This window comes from Tachysurus vachellii, chromosome 7 (assembly GCF_030014155.1).
Source record: "Tachysurus vachellii isolate PV-2020 chromosome 7, HZAU_Pvac_v1, whole genome shotgun sequence".
NCBI lineage: Eukaryota > Metazoa > Chordata > Actinopteri > Siluriformes > Bagridae > Tachysurus > Tachysurus vachellii.
In genome coordinates this window covers 26,335,009-26,354,986 of record NC_083466.1, presented here as the reverse complement: position 1 = coordinate 26,354,986, position 19,978 = coordinate 26,335,009, and the positions used below count along the sequence as shown (strand labels likewise).

Sequence of the window (19,978 nt, the reverse complement as noted above, 5' to 3'; positions counted from 1 at the left end):
ATAATATATGTAGACATATAGAGAAAGGAACCAGTACTAAATGTGTTAAAAGGATACATTCGGCATGAAACGTTCAGCATGAGCATACTGTGAATAGGACTCCTGGGATAACCGCAGGACAGTTTATTATAATCACAGCACAGTTGTTAGGAAGTGCAACTCTCTACCATATGCAGGTAATTTTATCCACCTCAGCAGGACATGTGAGTCATAGACACAGCAGTTGTTGGAAAGTCCAAGTCTCTATGGTATCTAGGTGACATTTTCTAAAGCAGCAAGAAGGTAAATTTCAAGTACAGATACTGTATCTCAGAGATAAAGAACCAAGAAGAGCAATCAGGGTCAATCAGAATGATTCAGACATAGTGTCACAGCAACTAATATCTCATCAAGCAGCAGGAGTGTATATACAGCTTGACAGAAAGTGAGAACAGGTGGCTAGGTATAATCGGGGCTGCACTAGGCATTAATAAGGGCGTATACTATGATCGGAGGGTAGGCCGGGACTCCGGCAGGTCTAGCTATGACAGAATAATTAAAGGATAAAGCCAGAAGGTAACAGGCATAAGGACACCCTAGGACATCAGTGGACATCTTTCCACTCTACTATCAACAAACTAGAGTGATCACATGAAAGAAGGTGAACAGCAAAAACAAAACATCACTGTTTTCCTTCAATTTTAAATTAGACTGCTGTTCCATAGCTAGAGGGTTTGAAGGAAAACACTCAGCCCCCTACTTTAGAGTTCATTACTCTACGTATTAATAAAGACATTGCACTTTGTCATTGAAGATGATAATTATTCAAAGATTTCCTGCAGTGCTTTACAGATAAGCCAAGATGTAGTATTGGATAAGCATTATTTCTAAGATGGAAGTGTTTGTTCTCTTAATGTTATCTATATGTGCTTCATATGATAGACTATAGTCAATAAATATACTAGGGTCTGCAAATGATGGCCATCAAGAGTTTCCACATTCTTCTAGATGTCTGTGGCCCGAGCGGTACATTTGTCTTGTCAGAATTAAGTAGTAAGAAGTTACTTAGCATCCAGTTTGTAATGACCTTTAAACATTCTGTAGCATTATCAAGTAAGAGCCTGTCATTTGCTTTTAATGAAGCATAGAGCTCTGTGTCATCAGCATAGTAGTGGAAGCTAGCATCATGTTAATAAATGATTGTATCTAGACATAGCACATATACTGTAGGGAAAGAAGAAATGTCCCTAGAACAGTGACTTGTGGAACACCAGACTACTTTTGTGCACTTGTAATGATCAGTCATATAAGACCTAAGCTAGGAAAGAGCTCTTATTCTTCAAAACCAAAAAAAATATATAGTTTCTATATAAGATTCTTGTGATCGATGATACAACAGCACAATCTCAGCAAGGATGCACAAACCTCATGTCAGGCAAATAGTAGGTCATTTACTACTTTAGTCAGTGCCATTTGAGTACTGTGATGTGACCTAAATCCAGACTGAAAGATTTAATGTCTGTGAATCATATGCAAATATGAGCTCAGCTGCTGAGCAACAACCAAGGATCTTGGCAAAAAAAAAAAAGAAAGGTTAGCTGTGTGTGATCATCAGCAATTTACTTATGTGTGCTTAGTTTGTCTATTTCAGACAGAATTTGCCTGTCACAAAACACACTGGGTCCTACAGAATAAATATGTATCCAGTATTTATTACCCTTTATACTGAATTTCTGTAGTACTCTTAAAAGATTGTGGACACCTGACTGTAACAAGTGCATTTTACACATCCCAATAGCATCCCAAATGTCCAACTTGGCTGTTGTAAAATCCTCCACTCTTCTCGGAAGGCTTTCCACTAGATTTTGGAGTGTCTATGTAGGGATTTGTATTCATTCAGCCATAAGAGCATTAGTGAGGTCAGGCACTGTTGTCGGTCAAGGAGGCCTGAGCCGCAGTCTGCATTCCAATTTGTCCCAAAGGTGTTCAGTGGTGTTGAGGTCAGGTCTGTGGGCATGACCTTCACACCAACTTTGGCAAACTATGTCCTCATAGAGCTTGCTTTTGTATATATGGCATTATCAAGCAAGAACCTCTTAGTACCAGTCAAGGAAAACTGTAATGCTACAGCATACAGAGACAATTTATACAATTGGGTGTTTCCCATTAACACAACCTCGGTGTATCCATGAGGTCTAGCCTCCTTCAGGGGTGTCTACTGGTACATTAAAGCACATTTAGAACATTACATTTATTACACATAGTTTCATTTACAGTAAGTGCTTTTTTATGTAAGAGATTCAACAGCTTCAGATTGGAGGTGCTGGCTGTGCATTTGATGTGATCTCATTTCACGTTGATTAGGTTACCAGAGCAAACTTTGTCAGCTTGTAGCTTGGGGAACACACATTGCTAAGCAACTACTATCCATAAAGGAAAAGATTCATATCCTCTAGAATCGGTATTTTTATCCAACATTTTGCCCCTCGGACTGAAACAAGCCCAATTCACTCGGGCACTTAAACCACAAGCACTTTTGCGCAGCTCAGATTACTAAACGCTGTACTGATCTTGTCATCATCATCCTTGGACTGAAGCCAGATTAATTATATTATTATCAGCATGGCTACAGCTCTAACTAAAGCACTTGTAATCCACCGCTTTGCTGCACACACTGTAGAAAAACAATTCCATTAACGTGGTGTCACTGGTTAAGCCCCAACACTGTTCACTAAAAAAGACTAAATACAATTAGATGTGCTTTGTTTCTCTTTGTCTTATTAGATCTATCTGGGTTTAAGAGTATTTTTTTGCTTAGTGCAGGCTTTCTGACAACTACTCTGCATTCTGCTATGCCGGATTGTGCTGAATTCTCAAATCTGATTGGTCAGTGGGTGTTGATTTATTTTCATTTTCTGAGAATAATTTCACAGGTTTATATTAACGTGCTTATTGTATCCCAAGGTTCACGCTAACAAGTGACAAGCCGCTTAAGTGTGTTTTTTTTTTTTGTGGAAATGTAATGACTACAGATGGCACTTGAGGGCATTTGTTTTTAATCCTATTTAGAAACAGCTGTAGCCTAAATGTATTGTCTACTGGAAATAAGTTAAACAAAAGGTAACAATGTGCATTGTGCACTAGGCTACGTACTAGCAGATTAGCAAAGCAATCTAACTGTACTAGCTACATAAAGTCAACAAAGACAACATTGATCTGTTATTTTCTTCCTTGTTTCTGCATTAAACTTAAGGAACATCGGACAACGTACAGTATGCAATAGGACTGATCCAAGGAATCATCGCTTGGATTTGCTGCTTTACTGTGTCATACTCAATATGCATAGGATTGAGAAAGTTTACATTCAAATGTGACTGGTTGCATTGTTGAATTGTAGTAATTCAGACAGTCAGCGTTAATTCATGCGTTTTTTTTTTTTTATTCATTTTCTGTAGAATGTATCCTACACAAGGTCACAGGGAATCTGTAGTCTATCATAGGGGACTCAGGACACAAGGTGGGGGACATACTGGACAGGGTGGTATCTCATTTCAGATGCAAATCAGACTATAACATGTCTTCAGACTGGTGGAGGAAACTGGAGAACCCTGAGGAAACCCCTGAAGCAGAAGAAGAGCATGCAAACTCCACACGCAGAGAGGGGGCAGGAATCCAACCCCCAAACCCTGAGGTGTGAGGCAAACATCCTAAGCACTAAGCCATCGTGCCCCAAAGCACTGTTTATTATTCATTCATTGGTCTCGGTCTCACTCAACGTTTTTAAAAGGTTTTCTGTATTTATAGCAGTTCTTTCATTGCCTCTGAGGTTTTGCCAGTCCTGTGTACATTTCTGAGTATAGTTTTGATTCTTTCTGTCTTTTGTTTTTAAGCTTTGTGCTTTTGTCCTCCATTTTGATATTTGACCTATGTTTATTGCTCAATGACCGTGGGCTTGTCTGCTAATATGGATTGTTTATAAACTGCAATATAATTTGCATCCAATTGCATCTTGTGGCCATTTTCTGGAAAATGTAATAGCAATAATCAAATTTGTTCATCGTTATAATGTCTTTATTTATTTACTTACTAACATACTCATTATTTATTTCAAACATCGTGGTGCCGTACATCTAGCAAAATTACAGCTTTGTGTATATATATATATATATATATATATATATATATATATATATATATATATATATACATTTTTTATTTTTTTATTTTATTTTATTTTATTTTTCAGAGTTTGAGTTTATTTGGATTCATCAGTTTCAACTGAATTAAAATCTACAAATCCACTGAAATCCACTCAAATAATTCCTGGATAAAGGGGTATATTTATAACAGTTCCTACCAACTGAGCCAGAAGTGTACTTTTCTTAGACTTTATTGATTATCTTATTTATTGTTCTCTAAAGTGGGATGATAAACTTTTATTTAAGTGTGAAAAGGGACTGTATTTGAGCTATGTTACACCGAGATTGTAACACCGAGCCCTGCTAGACATGAAGAAGCCTACGCACAGAACTATATACGCTTTTTATACATGCCCTCTATACAGGAAATAAACGCCTCTTCATTCAGCTGGTGAGTCAAGATTGTCTCCAGTTTCCTTGCACAGAACCGTGTTTCACGTACAGATGAGAGACACGAGTGTCATTTAAAAGGCAATGAATAAAACCAAGCGCTTCAGGCGAGCATAAGAAATGCATGATCTTCACTGTAAAGATATCATTATCTCATAAAACACAAATGAGGAAAGCCTTTATGACTTATAATTATTTCACCACTGGGTCCACACAGCCTAAATAAGTCATAGTTTGTGGTCCGTTGAATATAAATCTATTCTCAGACAATTCCATGACGCATATTTACAGCTGTAGGCTTCATGCATATTGCAACTGACACACGAATCACATGAACCTGCTTTCATTGCTACATGTTATGCTATATATGGTTGAAATGACAATAAAAGCTTCTTGACTTCTTGACTTTATGTCAGACCAGTTAGCGAAAGAGTTCCAAGTGCAGTTAATTAGCATGACCAGAAATGATCTCGGAAATGTCTGAAATGACTGAAATAATGTCATTTATGTCATTGGTTGTTATTTCAGAGAATCATTAGGATTTCAGTATTTACCGTCTCATCTAATTAACAAAAGATCGTCAAAGACTTTAGCTTATTGAGTTAAGCTGGAAGTTAGGAGAAGAAGGAAATTTGTGCCTGATATATTGCAAACAATATTTAACAGTGGAATAAACAAATCATGTTTGATTTCCAGGTAAAACGGTTTCTGGAAAAATGTATCATCAGAAGTTTTGTAGACAGCTAAAATACATCATTGTCTGAATTAGATCCCACTTACATCATTCATTCATTCATTTTCCACCGCTTATCCGAACTACCTCGGGTCACGGGGAGCCTGTGCCTATCTCAGGCATCATCGAGCATCAAGGCAGGATACACCCTTTACGGAGTGCCAACCCATCGCAGGGCACACACACACACACACACTCTCATTCACTCACGCACTCACACACTACGGACAATTTTCCAGAGATGCCAATCAACCTACCATGCATGTCTTTGGACCAGGGGAGGAAACTGGAGTACCCGGAGGAAACCCCCGAGGCACGGGGAGAACATGCACAAGGCGGAGGCAGGAATCGAACCCCCAAACCTGGAGGTGTGAGGCAAACATGCTAACCACTAAGCCACCGTTTACATCATTATTATTTTTATTTTTTTATTATTTGTATTCAGTTGCATCCTCAAAGACTGACTTTGATTGATTATCTGGCCATCTATACATCCATTTTATCCATTCATTTTCTATACCGCTTATCCTACACAGGGTCAAGGAGAACCTGAAGTCTAGGGGTACTTGTATACAGGGTACAAGGCAGGGGACACCCTTGTAACAAAACCCGGCAAACAACTTTGGTATACCAGCAGTTACTTAGCTACTTTAAAGTTTGGAAGACTTCCGATGCATTATTGAGTATAATAGAAAACGCCTTGCCAAACACAAAGACAAATGTGAGCACATTAACATGTAGAATATATAGATACCAGGCTGGAAAAATTAACACTTGACCAAAGAACCTTATTCAGACAGTCCATGCACGGGATGTATCGTCCTGCGGCGTAAGTCCTCACTCCCGGAACACTAAACGTCCAAAATAAAGGAAGCAAAATCCACACTGCTGAACATTAGGAAAGTTCAACCAACAACCCAGATCCCCAGTTGGCTTGTGGAACTGGATGGGCAATCGATTCAAAAGCACATGGAAAGATTGGGAAAAAAAAACCCTTTGGTTTCAGTAGGTCTTCCTGTTTTGAGGTGCCCTGAATTCAAAATTAAGGTTCCTTTCACCCCTCTAAAAAGTTTGTACCCCATATAAAAAAGGACCCTGTATCACTTCAAATGAAACCACAAATCACAAGAAAATAAAAGAATGAAAGGATCATTGAAAGACATACTAACTCAACCAAATTCTTCAGATTATAAATGACAGAGAACATCAATTAGCGCCTGAAACCAATTGAATTGTAAACACACTTTTCCACAAATTTCGTGGCCCTAATATCGTGGCGTCACACCCTGCACAGGGTGCCAATCCACCCACACACAATTGCACACCCATTCACACACTACAGATAACTTAGATAGGCCAATCAACCTACAAGACATGTTTTTCGACTTTGGGAGGAAACCAGAGTACAACGAAACAAGATGTACTGTAGGACACGCGAGTGAAGGGCAAAGGTGGGAATCTAACCTCTAACCTTGGTGATGTGAGGCAAAAGTGATCGACACTAATTACCAGTGAATTCCAATTATAAATGTTGGATCATGAAGGCATTGCTGGTCATTGTGGAATCTTCAGTCTGCCACCAATTAATTTTGTCGTTAATATGGTTAAGCTTTCAGTTTTTTCTACACAAGCGTGGTAAACAAACTAAATTATCATCCCTGATGGATTGACAGGGTGCCATGGAGGGGAAGGAATCCAGTAACAGACAGGGATCAGTAGTTAGTCGGTCGGATTTGCAACAAGAAAACACCTGGGGTTACAAGGAGATCAATGTTTAGCCCCCTGGGGTCACCTAAGAATCAGTGATTGGCCCCCTGAGGTCAGCCACAGCACAGTTTCTACTCAAAGTACATGATCTCTCCAAATCACACACATTTCCTGACATTGCTATGTAGATAATGTCCAGATATGACAAGTATGTGATTTTTTTTCCATAAGATACAATCTATGTCAAGGCACATTGAAGGTTTTTTGGTGATTCGGTAGCCCAGTACCTTACAAGGTCACCGTATGTGTATACGTACAAAAAGTTATTTATATTGTTGTTTATTGTTATTATTTCACAGGATTTTGACACCTGAGATGCATCACCAAGAAACCTTGGTAACATCGCTTTTCTAGTGCAGCGTGGCTTTTTACAAAACTCCGCAGAACTTTCTCCCACTCTCTAATAAACTTTTTTCTGGCACCATCTCTTCTGCTGTCACTCTCGCCCATCGAGGTGTTAAGCTGCCATGGTGTGAGAGCAAGGTGTGTAATGACTCACTGTGGCGAGCTCGTCGAACTTTCCGAAGAGCTCGTTGAGCAGCTTCACCAACTCCTGAGCCGTGCACTGTGACGCCAGGCTGGTGAAGCCCACGATGTCCGCAAACAGGATGCTGCAGGGACCGAGAGAAAAGAAAAGAGAGGAAAGTGAGAAAAGAGAAAGGAGTTTTAGATTCCAGAGCATCAATGCTTTCATTTTGAATCTTGAATGAATAGGATTACACAGCGGTATGTGCTTTGTTGATATTTAAAGGTTCGCCTAGTGATGAAGCATGTAGTCTAATAATTTCCTCTGTTGCAGGAATCATTTCCTACAGTTATTTCAGTAATGTTTTCCTAAAGTCATTTAACCACGACACTGAACGTTATTCAAATGTTTTATTTTACCTCGATCGTATTTATTGTATGTCACTTCACTGACTTTGAAATCTCTCTAAATGCTCAAACACCTTCATACATCTCAACGCCCGATTAAACTATGTTCCAAATCGTGTTTTAGCATCATCTATTGCTGCCTTCCTTATATTTTTTCTATAAATCTTAAAGAGAGGTAAAAACAGCGGGGGTCTTTTTGTTTGTTTTCAAGCAGCATAGATGCGGAATGCATTACTGTTTAAATAATTCTACTATCCATGATTTAAAAAGAATTAAAAAAAACTGGTGAAAAGATTGATTCACTTTAGCATTGTACTAGTAGGTTCATGTTTATATTATTTAAGCATTTGTGTTGCATATTTTTGTTAGATATTTTCCAGCCAAAGAAAGGCTTTCTCTATGATAGTAATCTGTAATCTGAATAAAACTAAATGGATATCATTAATCTGTAATCCGGGGTGTTCATACGCTCCCAATCTCTTGCATGAAGTCTCAGAGTCCCCACCTGCCTCTGATACCTCCTGTGCCCCTTTTCCACCGAGGCAGTTCGAGTGCTGGTTCGGAGCAGAGCCTAATTTAGAACCAGTTCTTTCTGTTTCGACAGCCAAAGCACCGGCTCTGAGCCAGGAAAAGCGGTGGGTCTAGACTTAAGAACCGCTTGTGTCAGGGGCTGTGGGCGGGGCTACTGTTAGTGCTTTTGATAATGTAGCTTAAGTATACTAATGTTTAATACTTTTTACTTTAAGCACAAATGATAGTAAGTAGCTACATGCTAAGGCTAATTTTTTTCTGTGTTAATGATAAAATAATGTTATGTACTTTCTCCATCACAACCTCCGTTTATACAGATTACATGGAGCTGCACGTACACGTTGGATTCGCCGCGTTTGGGTGTTAATGTAGATTCACAAAGCCATGAGCATTAACACTAAAGCAACATCCGCTATTGTTGACGTGTTTGTGTTTGCCGCTGCTGCGCTAACGTGACACGTATACAGTGACGTCAGACTCGGCTCTGTGATGCTCTCTAGCCGGTGGAAAGGCAAACCAGTTCTTAGAAGGTTTACCAGTGGAACCAACTTTGAACCAGCACCAGTGCTAGCTCTGAACCAGCACCCGGTTCTTTTTGGTGGAAAAGGGGCACCGGATCTCTATTTTCATGATGCTGTCATACAGAGTCCATGCACACTCTTTATACATATAATATACACTGATTTAAATCACACTAGTGTAAGAAATAAAAAATGCCTTGTGTAAAAATAAGATGATGTTGAAGATCTTAATGAAGAACAAGAAGTTTATTCCAGCATAGCAGAGACAAAATACATGACGTACTTTGGGTTCGTCGGAGTCTATAAGAACCCTGAACAAATCCAGCTCAAGCATTTTATACAGTTTTCCCTTTTGGTAATTTAAATGAAGTTCAATGACTGGGCTACACCTTGTTGTCTAGCTGATTGTCTTTAAATGTTAATCATGGTCATGTACACCTTGTCTTGGTATTGTTACAATTGTTATCAACCAAGTGGTCACTTTAAATGGTAATCACAGTCACGTAGACCCTTTGTTCGTGGTGATGCTTAATGTCCTGCTGCCGTTCCCATATTTATAATTGAATCAACTTTATACGTTTAGAGTCCTAAACGTATTACCTGATGATACTTAAACCTTTTTAGGAATGAGCTCTTTTAGATGTGTACCTTGGAGTGGAATTTGGGTGCAATTTCTGTAATTTCTTACAATAGCTACTAATCATGTTTTCACTCATGGGCCAGATGTCACATCTGCTCACTTCATTCTTTACTGCTTTACTTTCTGCTTGGAGCTCAGGGAGTTTTCACATCGTTACCTTATGGATTGTTCATCAGGGATTTAAATCTATATCCAGATTAATGTAAAGCTGATTTGTGGAAGGTTGTGAGTTCAAAGCCCCTGAGCAAGGCCCGTAACCCCTCATTTGCTCAGTTGTTTAAAATGTAAGTCTTTCTGGATAAGGCGTCTGCTAAATGCTGTAAATGTCAGTGAAACATAACATTTTCTGAATTTCTAGAGAAGACAAGCAGTGTTTATTCTTTTATTTATCTTATTTGTAATTTATAAGATAAATAAAAGAATAAACAAGTCTGCAGACTTTTGAGTGTTCTGCATTTCTGCATTTACTACTCATTAATTGCAGAACATGTAACACTCAAAAGTCTGCAGACTTAAGAATGTAGCGCTACTGATGAAGATAGTGTGATTAGCAAGAGAATAAAGAACATCACACTTTTTGGTAACAGAAGCAGCAAAAAAAAAAAAAAAACTGCTGAGGAACGTGTTATAAACAGATACAGTGCTCTGGGCAAATTGGGGTGTGAGTGGATGAGTTACAGGAAAGTCCTTATAGTTGTAGCTGTATATATTTGCATATAGATTCAGGTAACTTTATCCCCTTTATAAGCATAGCAAATGAATGGGATTATTTTCCCTGATGGACAGGAAGTGGTCCAGTTTACACCAGGAGACATCTGGAGTCACACAGGGATCAGTTTTTGGAATCTGATTTGCAAAAGGATACACCTGGGTCTCTCAGGGTTTAGTGCTTGGCCCACTGGGGTCTCTCAGGGATCAGTGTTTGGCCCACTGGGGTCCCTCAGGGTTTTGTGCTTGGCCCACTGGGGTCTTTCAGGGATCAGTGCTTGGCCCACTGGGGTCTCTCAGGGATCAGTGCTTGGCCCACTGGGGTCTCTCAGGGATCAGTGCTTGGCCCACTGGGGTCTCTCAGGGATCAGTGCTTGGCCCACTGGGGTCTTTCAGGGATCAGTGCTTGGCCCACTTGGGTCTCTCAGGGATCAGTGCTTGGCCCACTGGGGTCTCTCAGGGATCAGTGCTTGGCCCACTGGGGTCTCTCAGGGATCAGTGCTTGGCCCACTGGGGTCTCTCAGGGATCAGTGCTTGGCCCACTGGGGTCTTTCATGGATCAGTGCTTGGCCCACTGGGGTCTTTCATGGATCAGTGCTTGGCTCTCTTTTTTCTCAATCTATATAGTCTCTCTGTATCCAGTTATTTACTTCTCCTGACACTGATGTGTGGAGGACATCCAACTCATGATCAGATATGATTTTTATTTTTGGAATCTGATTTACAAGCAGAAACACCTGGAGTTCCACAGGGATCAGTGCTTGGACCCTTGCAGTCACCCATAGCACATAGATTGGCCCACAAATCCAGTCAGCTTGCCAGCATGTTTTTTAAAAAAAAAAAAAAACAGGAGAACCCAGATGAAACCCACAAGGAGATATAGAAGAACACGTGAAACCCCACGGCAATAGTAAGGTGTCCACACAACCTTCTACAATTTGTTACCGGTCTTTATAAAAACTCTAAAGATGCAGCCAACTTTTATCATACATTACCACCATCAAACTAACATGACTGCACACTGTCACACTAGTTCTATTTATTTATTCTTTTTTTTCCTCAGCAAGATGTCTTCCTTCGCAGCCACTCTGTTTAAACATCTAACTAGAATGTGATAAATACTGAAGGTGCATGAGATGTTGCAGAAAACCTATAGTTTTTTATACATCATAAGGAAAATAAACTAGTTCTGTAGCAAGTAGCCAGACCACAGCACTGTCTGTTATGTGCATGGTGACTGTGAAGTGATGTGGCAGTAAAAGCAGTAGCTGAGAAGAGTGTTCAGATGTCGTGTGGTCTGTGTGTGGGCTGCTTGTTTGAGCTGTGTAACAGAACACTGCATCTTTAGAGGATCCTCTAAATGCCACTCTGTCATAACGCAGATGTCACCATGATTGGGCGCTATAAATTCAATTTGCTGTGAATATTTTAATTGGGGGGCCATCTGTGACAACATGAAGAGGGATAACGTTCATTCTTCCAAAAGAGTGTGTGTGTGTGAGTGTGTGAGAGATATCCAAGCTGAGATGAGCTTCATTCAAAAAAAAAACTCATGATGAGAATAGACATCACGTTAAATAATATTAAATATAACAATACGCATGTCTGTCGTATCTGATCGGAATCGCTATGTAGCAAAGACGACGGTTTTGAGCCAACTACTAGGATGCTGAATGCACGAAGCATAATGTAGGAATAAAAAAAAAACACTTCGTCTCATCCTTTTATAATATATATTTATATATATTACACTACAGAATTTTTAAAGAAATTTTTTTTAAAAATATTAAAGAATGACACATTTCCCTTTTTATCCAAGTCCTGGTATCAATTACTAGAGAGCAGTTAGAGCAACTATACCCAGTTGTTAAAATGCACTTGTTTTACCAGAAAAACAAGTGTTGTGTTTCTATTTTAACAGCTGATTGACAGCGACCTGCATGTCAGATGCTTCACGTCAGTAAATTTGCAAATAATAATAAATGTTGAAGTTTAATGTTGTAATTTGTGGCATTTTTTTTTTAGCATTTAGGGAAGGAGTCTCCAGTGTCTGTCAGTGCATATACAGTAAGTGAGGACAGGACTGTGGTATAAGAGTCAGAATACACATCCTTAAAGTGGTCAAGAATGATTTATTTCCTATAACACCAAAATGTTTAAGTCCTTTTTAAACAAGTCCTCTTGTTCCTTGTGTTTCTCAACCCAGGACTGTTATCCTTATATTGGTGTGGTTTGATTAGAAACATGACAGGGAACAAAAAAGAAAAACAAACAATCATAAATGAAAAGTTCAGCTTGTGAAAAATAAAACGTGTTCAGAATTTGTCACTTCCTACCTGGTAACAAAGTTTTTGAAGATAGGGCTCTGGCAGGAAAATCTATTCCTACATTCATTTTCCGTAGTCCTTTTCCTACACTGGGTCACCGGGAATCTGAATCCTATCCCAGGAGCCTCAGGGTAGAACACAGGGTACATCCTGTGTACAAGCTCATCTCAGAGCACAATCACACACCCATTTAAACACTCTAGATAATGTAGAGATGCCAATCAGCCTACAGTCCATGTCTTTGGACCGGGGGATAGAACTGGAGTGCTTGGAGGAAAACCAGAATGCACGGCTAGAACGTGAAAAATCCAAACGAACAGAGGAGAGATGGGAATTAGTGGAAACCCCGAGGCAAACATGCTAAACACTAAACCACTAAACCCTGACAGGAAAATAGTTTTCTTACGATTCTTTTATTACGAACAAAAACTCACAGTGTGAAGTAAAAAGTGTGAACTGAAAATGTTATGGTAGGAAAAGAAGGCATGGGAGGTAAATCAAATGGTTCCCAGCAGCTCGGTCGGTAAACATGCTTATTTACCAAGCACCAATGTTATTTACCAAGCACCCATAAAATCCAAAAAGTGTGCACCCAACAACAGCTGGATGGAAACAATTCCAAACATTCACGACAGCATGGAAAAAGAATCTATCAAGTTTATGGATCCTGGTCATTGGAATGGACAGAGCATGTTGGGGTGTCAAGACAATAATTGTCATGGTTTGACACAAGGTACAGTATATGGGGTGGGAGCAGAGCCTTCAAGTCTGGGGGCAGAGATCTTATATACATCTTATAGAGAGCAACCACAGCTGCTACTTCTCTCCTGTGTTGAACGCTTTGCATAAATTTACTCTTCTATGAAGGACCTATGATATGAATTGCTTTTATTTGGATGAGAAGAGATGTTACAGAGACACCCATCCAGGCAAGCAACACATACCCCATGATAGTCCAAACCTGTTTCTTGTACACAGCATTCGCTCAGAGGACTATCTAATTTATTGGTGACCTTTCTAAAGGCAACAAGACCCCTACATCTGATGTGCTGATCCCATGGTAGCCTTGGGATGTCTGCCTGTTTCTTTACTGTTAGTTGACATCTTCCAAAGAAGAGGCTCATTCGAGAAAAAGCTTGCTTTCTGGAGCCACTCAGCAGATGTGGCTGGTGCAAGGCAGAATCATCATAATTTTGGAATAGTTATTTTCTACACACCTTTTCCAAGTCATCAATGAGATCTGAGCTGAGAATGGCATAGGGTCTAGGATAGAACCTTTGGGGCAGAAGCATTCATTAATGTAGTGGGTGCTACACACATGGATCTTGCAAACAGGTAGCTGCTGCTCTTGTTGAGAAGTTTGGTGTAGATCAATTTTGCTTTGTTAATATAGAACAAGTCATCACAATACACTTTGTCAGGTTAAGGTGTTGGACTACTGATCAGAAGGTTGTGAGTTCACCAAGGTGCTACTGCTTGGCCCTTAATCAAGGTCTTTAACACCTCAGTTGTATTTGCTCAGTTGTATAAATAAAGTCACTCTGGATAAGGGCATCTTCCAAATGTAATAAATGTAAATGATTCCACTGCCTTACCTATGATACTATTATGACAAGCCACACATTTTAACAGTTTATAGATAAATACTGTCCTGGGCTCAATATTTATACAAAGATAAATAAGGTTAATATTAGACTTATATTTAAATGTGTTTGTCATCTCTCTCTCATCTTCTACCGCTTATCCAAACTACCTCGGGTCACGGGGAGCCTGTGCCTATCTCAGGCGTCATCGGGCATCAAGGCAGGATACACCATGGATGGAGTGCCAACCCATCACAGGGCACACACACACTCTCATTCACTCACGAAATCACACACTATGGACAATTTTCCAGAGATGCCAATCAACCTACCATGCATGTCTTTGGACTGGGGGAGGAAACCAGAGTACCCGGAGGAAACCTTGAGAAGAACCAGACTCAAAAGAGAACCTCATCCTCATTTGGGTGACACAGGAGGTTGTGATTATAAACACCAGAGAGTTTTTTTATGAATAATGTCCTTTCCTTTTGTACAACAATTGTGTATTGATTAGAAGTTTGTTTTTCTCAGAGACCACATGGAGTTGGTAACTTCTCTTTGAATGTTCACGATCTTCAAAAGCAGGACACAACTGGAGTTGGTACAATCACTGGATGCTTCAGGATGGGTAGAAAAAGAGAATCAAGTGGATAAGTATTCATAATATTAACCAGAACTAGATAATAGTGTGTTATCTACTAGAACGCATGTTTGAAGGATGTACTTTCTGTATGCCTGGCTAAAGAGATGTCTTTATTCTACATTTAAACTCAGAGAGTGTGTCTGAGCATGTGAGAAAATGCACAACCGCCTTTAACGGTAAACTGAGTCCTGAGTTTTGTGACCTCAGAGAGCGTGATGAATTGTAGCGTGTTAGAAGACTGGTTAGATACATAGGAGCTAAACCATTTAGAGCCTTCTACACAAGTAGCATCAGTTTGTAATCAATTCTAAACTTAACAGGTAGACAGTGTAGAGATGATAAAATTGGGGTTATATGATCATATTTTCTTGTCCTAGTGAGAACTCTGGCAGCTGCATTTTGGACTAACTGTAGCCTATTTATTAAAGATGCAGGACAACCACCTAGTATTACATTAAAATAGTCCAGTCTGGAGGTTGTGAATGCATGAACTAGCTTCTCAGCATCAGATAAAAATAGCTTGGCAATATTTCTAAGGTGGAAGAAGGCTGTTTTTGTAATATGGGTGATATGATTTTAAAAGACAAGTTGCTGTCTAATATAACACCCAGATCTTTCACTGTTGAGCTGGTAGTTACAGTACATCCATTTAAATGGAAGTTGAAGTGTGAGAACTTCTGTGTTCTGGTCTTATCTGATTTTAACAATAGAAAATTACAGGTCATCCAAAATTCTATCTCTTTAACACACTCGGTTAACCGGTTTTGATGAGATATAAAACTGGGTATTGTCAGCATAACAATGGAAACTAATCCCATGCCTTTTAATGATGTTTCCCAAGGGAAGCATTTATACTGAGAAAGGCAGAGGTCCTAAAACTAACCCTTGAGGGACCCCATAATTATCTTGCAATAAACTGGAGGAAATCCGTCCAGGGTGTATCCTGCCTTGATGCCCGATGACGCCTGAGATAGGCACAGGCTCCCCGTGACCCAAGGTAGTTCAGATAAGCGGTAGAAAATGAGTGAGTGAGTGAGTGAGTGAGTGAGTAAACTGGAGGATTAACCTGTCAGGGACGCGGGGATAAAAATAGACCCAAATGCAGGATAGCGTAAAATAAACAAATTTATTAACTTAAAAAACACAAATCCGGGACACAGACTAGGACACAGGATGACGGCAATGACAACAGATGACAACATCATACAACATCAGAGGATTACATGCTGCCATAGGCAACGCAGCACAGCTAAATAGACATGACAATAAAACACATGAGGAACAGGTGTGCAGAGGCGGGGAGGAAGACACGTGACACAAAACATAAACAGAAGCACGAGTCCTGACATAACCATTTAAATCTACAAAATGGTATCAATCAGACAGTTAGGATCTAAACTTATTCATTCATTCATCTTCTACCGCTTATCCGAACTACCTCGGGTCACGGGGAGCCTGTGCCTATCTCAGGCGTCATCGGGCATCAAGGCAGGATTCACCCTGGACGGAGTGCCAACCCATCACAGGGCACACACACACACTCATTCACTCACGCAATCACACACTATGGACAATTTTCCAGAGATGCCAATCAACCTACCATGCATGTCTTTGGACCGGGGGAGGAAACCGGAGTACCCGGAGGAAACCCCCAAGGCACAGGGAGAACATGCAAACTCCACACACACAAGGTGGAGGCGGGAATCGAACCCCGACCCTGGAGGTGTGAGGCGAACGTGCTAACCACTAAGCCACCGTGCCCCCTTATCTAAACTTATTAACAAGTTTATATATACTGTACTTCTCAAAGCCATGTAACTGTTACAAAGAGCTTACACTAGATATTCCTAGATAAACAAATGCAAGCGTACATCATGTTACAGCCGTAGCTACCTGCGTTGTTATTAAAATAATGCAAAACTCCTGCCCAATCAGATTCATATATTGAGCTGGGCTGTGGTATAAAAATAAATTTTGTTCGAAACTGGCTTCCAACCAAGAAGTAGGCATAAATGCTTGGAGCTGGTAAGTAAAATATTTTATGAGAAATAATCATTTTAGATGCCTGGTTTAAACTCACAACAACAACAACAACAACAAAAAGGCCAACATGGCACCACTGAGTGTATCACTGCTGTAACAGGAACCAAACACTGCTTCAATAACTTCTCATTTCATTGGTGAACTCATAAACAAGATAACAAGTCTAACTTTAACTATTAGCTAATCGATCATTCTTGTATAGATTTACACTAAGATACATGTTTGTCAGCATTCTGCCACACAAGCGTTCTGTCACACTGGCATCTCGCAGCATTCGCAAGCTTATTTTCACCTGTGGCTCTGGACATTTATTGAGCATAGCATTTTTATGTACAATGTACATATCAATCATGCAAACAACCTTCCCATAATCCACGTTGTTTGCCATGTGTCAAAAACAGAGATGTCTCTATACATGAAGAAGCCATTCAGACCATTTAAGTCTATTACCACCAGCCTTTTTCTACACACAACCACCAGATTCCATCAAACTGGCATCAGCCATGACAATCCAGCCCTCTACCATGCCTTCATTTCCTGTTTAGGACCTTGTACTGCTTCATCTATCAATCTGTGTGTGTGTGTGTGTGTGTGTGTGTGTGTGTGTGTGTGTGTGTGTGTGTATTTGTGTGTGTGTGTGTGTGTGTGAGAGAGAGAGAGAGACAGAGAGAGAGAGAGAGAGAGAGAGAGAGAGAATAGAGTCGCACGTGTGTGTGTGTGTGTGTGTGTGTGTGTGTGAGAGAGACAGAGAGAGAGAGAGAGAGAGAGAGAGAGAGAGAGAATAGAGTCACACGTGTGTGTGTGTGTGTGTGTGTGTGTGTGTGTGTGTGTGTGTGTGTGTGAGAGAGACAGAGAGAGAGAGACAACAAGCTGGATGACAGCTTCTCAATTATGTTAATGCGAAAGCTTAGTGCTAACCAGCACAGCGTGAGGAGAATAGGACAAGCAGCTCTTCTAGGAGACGACCTGATGGAATATACACACACACACGCACACACACACACACACACACACACACACACACACACAGACACACACCCACACACACACAGGAAGGTGGGGATATGGAGTCAAGGTTACTATAAATATATACTAGATACACAAAACGCAAATAGATGCATGTATGCATATCCAAATATATATTCAGCTCAATTCAAAAATATTGGCACCCTTGGTGTTGGAAAAATGTTACATAATTGCAAATATTCCAGAAATCAAATAGAACTTCTGTATATTCTGTTAAACAAAAATATACTCACACACACACACACACACACACACACACACACACACATAGAAGCTTTTCCTCTGATACTGGAGACTCCTTCTTTAGTGGAGACATCTTTACATGTAAAGTATTCGCTATACAAGTCTCTGTGCAAGTTGTTACCATAGAAACAGGAATTCATCAAAACCTTCTGATCAACCAGGCTGAAGATTATATGAATAATTATATTATTCAGTAAATACTAAAAATTATTGAGTAACTGAGTTTTAGTCTACTGATTTGCTCTAGATTTTTCATTTACACACTCTCTCTCTCTCTCTCTCTCTCTCTCTCTCTCTCTCTCTCTCTCTCTCTCTCTCTCATTTCACAGTGATAAATGTTCCATGTTGCCTGGTGAAAAATATCCCTTATGAAAATTGCGTATAAAATTTTGTTACAAAACATTACATTATTCATTTAGGCAACCGGGGCTCTTATCGAGGGAAATTACGACCTTGCTGGCATTTCAATTTGTAGCCTGTTTATGTTTCCCGGTTCATTTTTAGCCTCTTTTTTTTTTTTTGCATCTAATTTATTTTTAGTAAATGAGCTCTTTTTTCCTTCCGCCTTCTACTTTCCAATTACTGTTACATTTGGCTTGTGTGCTACAGTATGACAGATGGCTGTGATCAGGACCTGATCTCGTTTAAAGGGACAACGAGCGATGGATGTGTGCGCTAGTACAAGGTTAGCTGCTAACCAACCTCTGGACCAAGTTAAAGAAGTGTGAGTCCCTGCTGAAGGTGTTTGAACCAGAGACCGACAACAAAAACAAAAAACAGTTGAAACAAAATCTACTGATCATTATATAAAAAAAGTGTTAATTATAGTGTGCTAATAAGACTGAAACTCGCACCTTATTCATGCATCTCAATCAGCTCTATAGCTGGTGAATCAATATATAGTGTGCTTGACTACACATTGGGACACTGATGACTCAGGACTGATAACTTTATCTGAGTTTATTTTTTATGTTGTTTAAAGTACATAATGAAAGAAAAATAATTCCTTTCACAGTGCTTCAAGCAGGACTGTAGGCGAGCTAGTGGATTTTTTTTTTAAATCGTTAAACACTTAAATGTCGTTTAAAAGGTTCACCGTATATACAGGACGTCAGATGAAGTTAAAAAGGTTAATGCACATCAGAAATCGTCTGAGAGCAACGACGTGGATAAAAAAACAGCGAGCTGCTGACATACGCAGATGAAGTTGGCTGAGAGTCCACCATTTTTTATCAGCTGCGATAGAAAAAATGCATTCAATAATGCATTCAGATGCAAAAAATTTTGCATTTTTGTGGTGCATTGTGGGATTTCTTTAGGGAGCGAATGTTCTAGGATTTCGCCCTGACAGACCAAACTAGGTAGCTGACTGAGACTTTTTTTAGTCTACCCAGTGTGTGTAACAGTAGACTAGCATTTAAATCTGTAGTTAGTGACGTGAAGTGACGTGACGTGCGGCTAAGTACGGTGACCCATACTCAGAATTCGTTCTCTGCACACACACACAGCAGTGAACACACACACACACCGTGAACACACACCTGGAGCAGTGGGCAGCCATTTATGCTGCGGTGAGCAGTTGGGGGGTTCGGTGCCTTGCTCAAGGGCACCTCAGTCGTGGTATTGCCGGCCCGAGAGTCGAACCCACAACCTTAGGGTTAGGAGTCAAACTCTCTAACCATTAGGCCACAACTTCCTCATGTTATGTGTGAGGTCAAAATGTTGGTATTAAAGTGGCTTTACTCAGCTAGCCCTAATTACTTCACTATTTT

General features: G+C 39.9%; 1 protein-coding gene across 1 annotated transcript in view; it reads right to left on the bottom strand.

Annotated features, from left to right (window-relative positions):
- adcy1b (adenylate cyclase 1b) overlaps positions 1-19,978 on the bottom strand; it is a 78,030-nt gene that overhangs the window by 46,496 nt on the left and 11,556 nt on the right. The window contains exon 4 of the mRNA XM_060875166.1: positions 7,568-7,679. Within this exon, the coding sequence (XP_060731149.1) occupies positions 7,568-7,679 (112 nt within the window). The remainder of the gene's footprint in view (positions 1-7,567; positions 7,680-19,978) is intronic.